This window comes from Haplochromis burtoni, unplaced genomic scaffold (assembly GCF_018398535.1).
Source record: "Haplochromis burtoni strain Fernald_Lab_line unplaced genomic scaffold, NCSU_Asbu1 Contig_37, whole genome shotgun sequence".
NCBI lineage: Eukaryota > Metazoa > Chordata > Actinopteri > Cichliformes > Cichlidae > Haplochromis > Haplochromis burtoni.
The window spans coordinates 3,089,815-3,100,986 of NW_024582398.1; the positions used below are offsets into that span (position 1 = coordinate 3,089,815).

The 11,172-nt window shown below is 39.8% G+C and overlaps 2 protein-coding genes across 2 annotated transcripts in view; one reads left to right on the top strand and one right to left on the bottom strand.

The window, feature by feature from the left end:
* Nucleotides 1–3,128, bottom strand: part of cript (cysteine-rich PDZ-binding protein) — a 10,871-nt gene extending 7,743 nt beyond the window's left edge. Inside the window, exons 1-2 of the mRNA XM_005919470.3 lie at nt 2,967–3,128; nt 2,653–2,718 (exon numbers count right to left, since the gene is read on the bottom strand). Of these exons, the coding sequence (XP_005919532.1) occupies nt 2,653–2,718; nt 2,967–2,982 (82 nt within the window). The 5' untranslated portion in view covers nt 2,983–3,128. The remainder of the gene's footprint in view (nt 1–2,652; nt 2,719–2,966) is intronic.
* Nucleotides 3,129–4,658: 1,530 nt separating this feature from the next.
* Nucleotides 4,659–8,474, top strand: pigf (phosphatidylinositol glycan anchor biosynthesis, class F). The gene is made up of 5 exons (XM_005919471.2): nt 4,659–5,051; nt 5,668–5,759; nt 6,048–6,164; nt 6,271–6,379; nt 8,130–8,474. Exons 1-5 carry the CDS (start codon nt 4,824–4,826, stop codon nt 8,241–8,243), a joined length of 660 nt encoding a protein of 219 aa, XP_005919533.1. The 5' UTR covers nt 4,659–4,823; the 3' UTR covers nt 8,244–8,474.
* Nucleotides 8,475–11,172: the final 2,698 nt, after the last annotated feature.

An 11,172-nucleotide genomic window follows, 5' to 3' on the forward strand; every position in this document is an offset into this window, starting at 1 on the left:
AGAGCGAGCGCGCAGCTGGACAGCATAGTGGTTAGACTACACGCCTTTGGAGCAGAGGATCACCAGTTCGATTCCCGCCTGGGCCATAAGGGTCCTAAGGCTAGACCCCCTATGCTAAGCAAACCTATCGCAGATAAGTATCGGTTAATTGTATTTCCGTAACTGCAAATACTGTGTTATTTTCTTTTTTCAATAAAAATATTTACAAAAAAAAAAAGGTTATAGCCTTATAGTTATAGCCTTCATCGAGTCCTCAGTGCTTAGGCTCAGTTCACCTTAGAATAACAACACATTTGCTCTGTGTGATTAGCCCGTCATAACTGGCAGATCTCAGGCCATCTATCAGTGTTTTCCTAACCACTTATCCAACTGTCATAGCATAGCAGACACGGTACAGCAGACACAGCCACCAGAGAGAGACAGTTTTTCACTCTCAATTCCACATCTACAACTGATTTATAGTCAACCTAACAAGCATGTTATCATACTGTGGAAGACACATCAGCTCCCAGAAGAAGTTTGAACCCAGAACCTTCTTGTAGTACGGTGACACTGCTAACCATTGTACCACACTAATCTCAGGGCAAACCTGGTATTTCCTTGTTTCTCACTTCAGCAGCACTTACATAAACAATTAATGGTTAAAGAGTGTCATCTAGTGGTAAGAATTTAGTAAAGGTTAACTTTAAAAGTAAAATTCTAAAAATTGGACCAAAATGAGAACCTTTAAAGTTCACAAAGTCACATTATAATGTGTATAAATGTTTAAAACATATTCAACCATTTAAAAGAAATTTACTTTCTAATCTCATGATACATCAGTGGAGTTCTCTATGTGTCTGCTATGCCCTCCGGTCATTTGGCCACTTCATGAAAGAAAGCTGCTCTTGCCTGTCTTTGTTGCAGTTCTCTCACACCTCACGCCAGAGCTGAACGGGATTATGCTTGTTTGCAAAATTCCATGTAATTAGCTCCAGCAGTAAGTGCCCCTTTCCATTTAGTTACCGAGCTAAGACATGCATGTTGATTCAGGATTACTTATAGTGATCTTGGGAGTTGAACTGTGGCAAACCTGTGGGACCTGCTCTGTTCTGTTGTGTTTGGTTAAATTCGCCTGTATGTTAGCAGAAGCTTTTGTGGCCAGACAGGGAGTGTAGGCTTTGTCTTTGCGTAGGCTTTGACATGTAACTTAGTGCTTCTTTTCTTTTTTAGCAATAAAAATAAGTGGGTTTTTTTCTGTTTACTTTATTATTGTAAATTGATTGTAAATAAATGCCTTGGTTGTTCGGCAATCTTGTATGGATGTTTGTGATTTGGTCTGCTGGTATGTTATGTTACACTCCATGTCCTCCATAAACTGCAGATAAAAGCCCTGTAGATATGCAAGTCAGAGATGATTGTAGGTTTATAATCTTGAGTTAATATCACTGGTTTAAAAGAAAAAAAAAGAGGATATCAGATCATCCCCAAAGTAAATGTATGTACATTCTGAGTAATAGTAATATTAAGTTTGGACTTCAAATTATTTCTTTCAACTGTTCCTTTTCCAAGGGTATAATTGTATAGAACACATCTTGAATGACTTTAAAAAACAAAAACAAAAAAAAACAATTGGGTGCACAGGTTTGGATTTTCTCTAATCCACACTGGGTCAAAAGTATACATACAGGATCAAAAATATACACGCAGAAGTTTTTCAATAAATGGTGCTGAATGTTCTACGGTGTATTTTAACCTGACAAGGCCAAAACCTCTTAACTTCTCCTTAGTGATCATGATTGACTACAACTGGTAGTTTCGCTTTGCTAACACAAAAATAATTTGTTTTACAGCACTCATTGGAGTCATCAATACTCAGAACAATGGGAAAGTCAAAGGAACTCTGTGAAGATCTAAGAAGCAGAACTGTAGATTTACACAAATTAGATACTTTTCTTGGAGCAATTTTAAACCACTGTGGACTCCAAAATCGTCAGTTCAAACAACTCTATGTAAATACAAACTACTTACATATGCTAGCACTTTGCCAAGGTTTGAATGAGGATGGAAACGAGGAATCACCAAGGCACAAGATTGGTCATGAACTAGAAATTTTTCGAACACCACTGTTCATTTCCACGGTGAAGTGACTTTTATACTGCAAAGGACTGGTGGTAGCATCATGCTGCCAGTGATACTGGTAGATTGCATAAAGTGGATGGAATCAAATAAGCAGCCAGAATTACGCCACAAACCTTATTGTTGTTTTTCTTTTGTTTGTTTTAAGTCATTCAAGATTTGTGCTGTACAATTATTCCACCCTATAAAAGCAACAAGGTTAAAGAAATCATTAAAAGCCCCAAATTCATGTTCATGAACGTATTTAAACTACTTTCCTTGAGTCACTTAGTATATAATGGTTTATTTTTAATATTTTAAGTCAATGCTCCTAAGAATGTACAAAAAACCAAGAGAAATCACACACTAACTGAACGCTATTTCAGATTTTGGTTTAAAAGCTTAATTTCCCCCTCCCCGTTGTATTATCTATATATTTTCTGTTGTTTTTAATTGTGATCTTTCTATTTAATCTTCCAAAACTTCCAGCAGCCCTTGCACACTGGTGACATTATGCCATTGAACTGAAACAAATCCAGATTTTACTCTGTTCACCTGTTGTATTCCGGGCTCCATCCTTCCAGGTGTCAGGAGTGATGACCTTACCGAGCTTCTTCTCACCTGGAGATAAAAAGCAACCCAGCATATGTAACAAAAACAGCGCAGTGGATTTAAAGGAAATAAGCCTAGAAGGTGAAGGTATGTTTTCCTCAACCAAAACAACAGTGAGGACAGTAATAACAACAGTTAGCATCACATAGCGTTAGCCAGCTTTCTAAGGATCATCGAGCTACTCTTAACGGGAAAAAAGACATTAGAATTGAAGATCTAAAATAAATTTAATGATAGAAGAATGGCGAGATACCTACACTTTTCACAAACCATTGTCCTTTTTTGTTTGGTAAAATAGAAGCTGAAGCGTTAGCTGCGTTTAGCTTTCTCTGTTAATGTAAACTTCCGGTCGTTACTTCCGTTTCCTTGCAGCTCGCAAGCGATTGATTGGTCAAAGCCTAGATTTCAAATCTCAGATGCCATTGGTTAGTTGTACTGCCCTTCGGCGAGGGTCCAAGTAAACCGTTTTGTAATTGGTTGCAGTTTCCCTTGTTCATCTGTAAAGTGGACGAAAACGTCTAAGTTTTCTTTAAAAATTAAAAGTTTGCTGCTGCATTATTTCACACGTGTGAATATAACGTGTGAAATATAACGTGAAATACGTGTGAAATAATTAAATCCAATAAATAATAATAAAAAAAAAACTTTTAAAGCTTACAAACAGTAGGCGACTGTAGCAGTCAAGCAGAGACAGTTTAAAGAACACTGAAAAATCTCGTTTTTCTATTTGCTGTCAGAATAACGTTATAGCAGTGAAAGTAGAAAAAGAATGGCCCTCACTGATAAATAATGGTTCACATCTAGCTACATGTGACAGTGTTCACATGTTCTGATTAAATGGGGAAACTGATTAAATAAAGGATTGTGTTCAAACAAGTATACCACAAACATACAATTTGTTTTCAACCAAAATAAATCTGAGGTAAAAGGGGCTTAAAACAAAATCCACAATAATAATAAAATGAACGGTGATTTATGGATGTAGTAAAGGAGGATATGGAGAGGGTTGGTGTGACAGATGAGCAGGGTAGTGGTAGGATGAGATGGAGGCAGATGATCCACAGACCCATAAAGGGAGCAGCTGAGAGATCTGAAAATGGATTAGAAAATGTTCTACACAAATATAAAAACACAAAAGTCTCAATGACTACTTTGTCACTTTGAATTGAATTACACTGGACCGATTGCATTGGCCCAGGTCTCACATGTGAAAGATGAGAAAAGCCCATCTCCCACCAGCCATTCTCACCACCTACTACAGAGGGAGTGTCGAGAGCATCCTGAGCAGCTGCATCACTGTCTGGTATGGAAACAGCACCGTGTTAGATCGCAAGACCATACAGCACAAAGTGAGAAAAGATCATTGGAGCCTCTCTTTCCTCCATCACAGACACTTATTGAACCTACTGCATCCACAAACCTACCAGCATTGTGGAGGACCCCACACACCTCTCACACCTCTCACACACACTCTTCACCAACCTACTTTCTGGCAAGAGACACCGGAGCATTCACGCCCTCACTGCCAGACTGCGAAACAGTTTCTTCCTCCAAGCTGTCAGACTCCTGAAAACTCAGAGACTAGACTGGCACACACACACCTTTATACATTCCATTACCTCAAGTACTTATTGCACAATGCTAAAGTCTTTTTGCACAACACAATGTCATTATTGCACCATCTCGTTTCTGTATGGTTCTGCTCTATCTGGTGTTGCACTGTTTTTTGCCATTTTTGCACACTTGTACTTTAATTAGTCCTGTGTTGATTTACTGTTATATGTAGTGCCATGGTATTGGATGAAAGCTTCTAGTTTCACTGTGGCAGCAATAAATGTATACTAAATGCATGACTGTCTGTAATATATTTAAAGTTGTTAAAACTATAATTTACATTTATTGAACTTTGTCTTGCCTCATCTACAAGGAAGAAGTATTGCACTTTTATTTTGAAGTGAAAGCGGAAGTGAGCTTGGTTCCATGTTTACGGAAACAAGGTCAAGCGATTCATCTATGGATGTTATCTGTGCTACAATTCCAGCGTTACGTTGAGGTTTAAAGTGTTTTGTGTTCAATTTGTCGGTGTCCTGCTGTAGTTCGGTACAGCCTTCACAATGTGGGACCATGAAATCAGAGCCATGGCGTCCACTCACGCTATCATCGCCGCTTCGGTGTTCATGGCGACGGTGCTACCTGCTGTGCTCCTACCGGGCTTCTCGGTGTACGGCACACACCTGCTGTGGCTCTACTCGGTGTCCGCTGCGGTCACCGCGGTCAGCGTGGCCGTGTTCTGGCTGCTCGGGATCACACCGCCCGCCAAGAAGCACACGCTGGGATACAAGGTGCTGATAACGCTTTAATAACGATGGATTAATGCCCGCAGTGCCACATGGGCTGTTTTATTATTTTTTTTTAAAAGTACAATAAATGCAGTTTTTAAATGAGGGTTTCATTTGTTAAGGGGGAAAAGCTTTCCAAACCGACCTGGCACTGTGTGAAACACTAATTGCCTCATTCAAATTTTTTCTTGCTAGCCCACAGAATATTTCCCCAAAATTCTTAGGGGATGAATAAGATGCTGTTTGGCAAATATGAGACCAGCAGTGGTTTTGTCCTCGGATCTCTTCCATGGATGCTATTATTGCCCAGTCTTTGTTTGTGGATTGTGGTGTAATGTGTTCCTCTTAGACTATTTCACTTTGTCAACAGGCTCTGTTCAAGTGATGTTTTAATTCAACAGGTCTGGCAGTAATCAGGACAGGGTATGGCAAGTAAAATTGAAGTTGCCTTTCCAAAAAAAAGAAAAACATCTTGACTTATTTGTATATAAATTAATGTGAATACTTGACTCTTGCATGTTCATCAAACCAATATTTTTTTTTTCCCCAGGAATTGATCTTTTTATATCTGGATCTTAAAAGTTTGACTGTTTTCTCGCTGTTTTTTTTTTTTCTGCAGCTGTCGAGGTTGCTTCGCTCCTGCCTGTACTTCTTCCTGTCGTGCCTGTTCTTCCACACTGTTGTCGTTTTATACGGAGCTCCACTGATCGAGTGAGTTATTGTTTTGTGAAACAGAGGTTGATAAAGAGAGACGCAGAGAGTAGAGATCACGACAGTAATACACAATAAACTGAGGATCCATGGAAGGATCACACATAAATGAATGAAAACAGCTGGCAACTACAGAAATCTGGATTCTGTCACTTATACAAAGTCAAGTGTTTTACTTTGTCTCTGCTTGCTTTTTATGTGCGTTTTAAAAATTCTTTTTCTACAAAACTGTCAATAACTCTCTTATTGCAGTTGTCGTTGATACCTTGAACCTATCATTTCTTACAGATCTGCCTTAGAAACATTCTCCCTTGCTGTGTTGCTGACTTCGTTAACCACGCTGAGGTGTCTTTGTGTCCTCGGCCCCAACGTCCAGGCCTGGATACGAGTCTTCAGTCGTCATGGGTAAGGCTGAAATCATTTTCCTTCTCTTTCTTTCCTCCTGGCTTTTCACATGTCTCTGTGTCGAAGATAGTAACTGTTCTTGCTTTTTCTTTGTCTCCGGCTCCAGAGCTATGTCTGTGTGGGACACCTGCCTGCAGATCACTGTGGCCTGCACACTTGTTGGAGCCTGGGTTGGAGCATTCCCCATACCTCTGGACTGGGATAGGCCCTGGCAGGTAATTCTATGAATGGACAAAGCATATACTCATGGATTTGTATCCTCACATTAGGTCTTATACAGTCTGTGACCTAACCCAGCAAACATTTTGACTTTGAGTAATCGGTCGGCTTATAGTCCACATTTAAACCTGGTTCAAAAATTTTTCAGCAATTAAAAGTTGTGCTGACATTGCCTTCTGATGGACGTGTAGTTCTTGAACACTGCTTCGATTTTATAGCAAATGCACGTTTGTGTGCTTTTATAACTTTTATGAAAGATACCAAAAGAGAGACTTTAATTGTTACCTTTACTCCGAAGAGTATTTTATATCTCACTGGTCCTTTGTCAGTTTGTATGTTCTTGTCTCTCCAACCAGAGATATCAGTGTAGGAAACAAAGAAGAGGCACTAAGAGAAAGGAGTCAAGGCATTTTGCCATAATCAGACATCATTGCTTGGGAGCCTCAGTCAGCACCCATATCAATTAAATATGACCTGTAGCATGTGACTTTTTTTATGTTTAGGCTTGTTTTTCATTAAATTACATGCTACAGTTTAATAAAAGGGTTCCTGATATTTCCTCTACACAAATTCATATCATTTAGATCAAAATAACACAAGAAGTGGCTCAGTCAGTAGTCTGGCTGTGGCACTTCGTAAGCAAATTAGTTGGCAATGAAGGTACATTCAGTACTTTTTCTTTCCCCAAGTGTCGACTCAGCAGATGGATCTACGTGTTTAATTTGGCACAGAATTTGTGCCAGATGCCCTTCCTGTCACAACCTACACATTTATCTGAGCTTGTGACCCTGAGGTTGGGTTTGTGTCTTCTGGTCTGAAACCAGGGATCTTTTCCATCCCTGGTTTAATTTGTTAACCACTACAGCACGGAGAATCAAATGTCAATTTTTTTTTTTTTTTTGCAAATAACATGAATATTGCTTGCTTTGGAAGAGAGAGTCTGACTAAACCTCTAATCTACTGTATGTGGAAATATTCTCTATCCACAGTGCAGTTTTTGCTCTTAAGACCAGGGAACTAACACGACCATTTAAACCATATTACCCGCGAAACCATATTACTGGTTTCATTTTGATGAATGGAGGAGGTGGATGTCCTTGTGATTTCATTATTCCATTAAAAGTACCTTTAAAATGACCTTAAATGGGTACTTTTCTGCTTTGTTAGCTGGTGAGTAGCAAAAGTGTTGTAGAAGGGAAACAAGGAAGAGAAAACAACAGGAAAAAATTGGAATACACATGCATTAATAGCAGCAACATCAGGCTGATGCTCTGTAGCGACAGAAGTGAAGATTGTCTTTCAAAAGCATGAATGAAGTGATAGGTTGCTATGGTGATATAACACAAGTGTGCCAGAGGATGATACTGGGCACTAACCTGCATGAAGCTGGTGTGGTAGCTGTCAGAGTGAAAAAAAAACTGGTGTAAATTACACATTTTTTTTGTCGCTGATTTAAGTTCTTAACTTCCAAATTCTCCACGATGATTTTTCTAAGCACTGGACAGAGTAATCAGCCAATGAATAATGAATTAGATTGTTTTGTTTTGTTTAATGGAAAATGGAACACATTAAAGTTATAATTGCACAGGGAATTCTGTGTAAAATGACTGAGGGAAAATGCAGAGGTAATTGGGGTGTAACTCAAATTGACAGACTAATAGTTCGGCTTCTCTTTGATGTATCGGACCAGTGTCAAGCTTTTAGTCAACAATCATGCTCACTTCTCTACTACTTCTTTTTCTGTAGGTCTGGCCTGTTTCCTGCAGTTTGGGCTCTTTGTTCGGCTACCTGACCGGGCTGGTTGCAGCTCCAGCGTGGATCCATTATCACCGCAAACAGCTCACATACAAGTGCAAGTGATAGTCAGACACACGTGTATTATGCCTGTGCTTGTGCGAATGTATCCACGATGGCGTGACTCCTGATTCTGCTGAATTTCTCTCACTTTTTATTATTTATTTGGGAGCATTCACCCCCTTTGCAGCCTGTAGGGTTGTGAGGCAGTTTTGTAAAAGCTCAGAGGTATTATTTTGTACATGTGATGGCTGAAACGGAACATTTTTAAACGTAATAAAATATTTTCTTCGTTAACAATGTGTATTTACTTGTGAAATTGGGCAATTAAAGCTCCTTGACGTCAGTATGTGTGTTTCTGAAAAACCTGCAGGTGGTGCTGTTGGTTCGCCACCTGTGTGCGTGTGTTTATGTGAAGGTGAGGGGAGTTTTAATGAAAGCAACAGACTGAGGCTCATTTGCAGTGAAATGCAAAGTAATCAGTATTATGGTTGGATGGCCATTTGTTGAGAGTGTCATGAGAGGAAGTTAGAAAATTAAAGAGAAAATGTAAACCTGCTGCAGAGTTGGCTTCCATTCTCTCTCTCACACACACACAGACGCTATTCTGCACCTGAAGCCAACTGCTGATGAATACTGTTCCTTTTTAAACGACCATTAATCTCGCTCCAACTCTATTTCAACACCCTCTCCGCCTCCCCAGCTCCCATTCCACCTTTTTCACATCCTTGGGCAACCATATTGATTCACTTTCATTTCGAGGACATTAATTTCCCTCCTTTCACGCCGCACCACATCTCTTAGTCCTCCCTTGCACCCAGTCACCGCAATGAAATGTACATTTTCCAGACCGGAATGTGAAATTGAAAGTTAAATGAGTGATGTTCCTTGCAGATCGTCCGAACGATTGGTATACACAAGTAATTATGACTAAGATTTAAAATAAAAAAAGAGGAAGAAATTGTCGGTTATCTTTGCTGTTTGAGCATTTTGTGCTGGAAAGTTTCAGTAAAAAAATCAGAAGCAAAGCTGCCCAATCGCCCTGTGCTTGAACTCCTTCCGTGTTGCCAGGGAAAAAACAGCCTGAAGGAAACAGATGAAAGATGGAGCAGAGGAAAGTCTTTGAAAGTCTACATATGCTTACAGCATCAATCTTTCCCTTCCTGTCTTTGATAAACCTCAATCTGACCTCATGCTGTTAACTCTATTACCCTTTGTGCTCCATGCTTTTCTTTTCTTTTCTGTTTTTTTCAATTTTACACTTCACTTCTGATGCGTCATTACATGTGGAGAGCAGGGGAGTTGGAGAGGAGGGCTTTGGAAGAGCATAAGGTATGATCAAACAGGTATCACGCTGACCTTTTGCATTGTATTAAAACGCTAAGTCTTTAAAAAAAGCTAAGATTAGATATGTTTTTGAGTCCTTTGAGGGTTTTTTTGCAGGTGTAGTCTATTTACTCTGAGGACTGAAATCTGGTTGAAGTTGCTTTGTTCGTGTGCTCAGTCACCTGTGGCCTTTTCAATCTGTGAGACAAGCACAAGGCCCTTCATTCACGCACACACACAAAAGCTGCTGCTTCACAAATTGTTCCCCACATTCAATCTCAGAGAACTTTATTTATTCATTATTTGTTCTCAGGCAGCTCTATTGTAGCGGGGCATTGTGAGGAGAGGTAATTTGTCCTCTCTGCCCGTCCTCTCTCCTCAGCCTTTTTCTCCAGGGCGGCTGTGGTATGCATGTATTTGCAGAACTGTTATGTTTCTGCTTTGTTGAAAGAGAGTAGCAGACTGAAACCAGCCGGGTCCTCTGCTCTCTCTCTCTGGTGTTACCCCAAATCCAGCCTGCCAGAATGAGTATTTTTAAGGGTAGTATTTTTAAGATTCCTCATGCTGCTGACAGCACACCGAATTAAAACACATCTCTACATGCCGTTCTGTGCAGCCTTTGAACATTTTTTTTTTTTTAGATCATCTTGGTTTGACAGCCTGCACATTAAATGTAAGGCTGTGTCTCATAACTCTCTGCCAAGCTAGGAGCTGAGATGACTCTTGCACAGGCTAAGGAAGAATACATTAAATTTGGGTGCTGATCTGGATCACCGTGTTTAAAATTGTGAAGTAAGCCACTGGCCTTTAAAGAGGAGATTGCTCTTAAAGTGCCCCTCAATTTGTCTCTTTTTCACCTGCTTCAGCAAGAAAGTCAAACATCTTATTAATGAAAGGGAGATTTTTCTCAGGAGATGGTGGATACCACTCAAACACCAGTATTCACAGCCGAGTGAATATTGGATTCATAAATTATACCAAATTTATGAATGTGTATTAACTTCTCATTATTATAAATATTTAATAAACTAGTCGCATGGCAGAAACTCACTGCATTTAGGCATCTAGACAAGACATGATTTAAGCGTTTGAATGTGGCATGGTTGTTACTGCCATGTTAGTGGCTGTTTACTGGGATTTTCCCACACAACCATCTCACGATTTTACACAAATATTCCAAAAAGAGCAAATATCCAGCGAGTGACAGGTATCTGGGTAAAAATGCCATATTGAGAGATCAGAGGAGAATGCCCAGACTACTTCAACCTGACAGGAAGGCCACAGTAACTCAAATAACAACCACTTGTTGCAAACAAGGTACACAGAAAAGCATCTCTGAATGCATAACACATTGAAACTAGAAGCAGGAGACCACGGCAGGTGCCACTTCTGTTAGCTAAGAACAGGAAACTGACGCAACAATTCACGCTGGCTCACTAAAATTAGACAACAGAAGACTAAAAATATTGCCTGGTCTGTTTGATAGTATCATCCCAATATGGACCAAAACCTCCAAGGAATGTTTTCAGCACCTTGTTGAATCAGTGCCACAAAGAGTTAAGGTAGATCTGAAGGCAAAGGGGGTACAAACTCAGTACTGGCAAAGTGTACCAGCTGAGTGTTACTGCCTGATGTGCCGGGAATTTACAAACAGGGTAGTAAGACAAGT

Coding starts and splice junctions, on each gene's coding strand:
- pigf (XM_005919471.2), top strand. CDS start 4,824: ATGTGGGACCATGAAATCAGAGCCATGGCGTCCACTCACGCTATCATC. Junction 5,760..6,047: donor TACGGAGCTCCACTGATCGA/GTGAGTTATTGT, acceptor CATTTCTTACAG/ATCTGCCTTAGAAACATTCT. Junction 6,165..6,270: donor CGAGTCTTCAGTCGTCATGG/GTAAGGCTGAAA, acceptor CTCCGGCTCCAG/AGCTATGTCTGTGTGGGACA.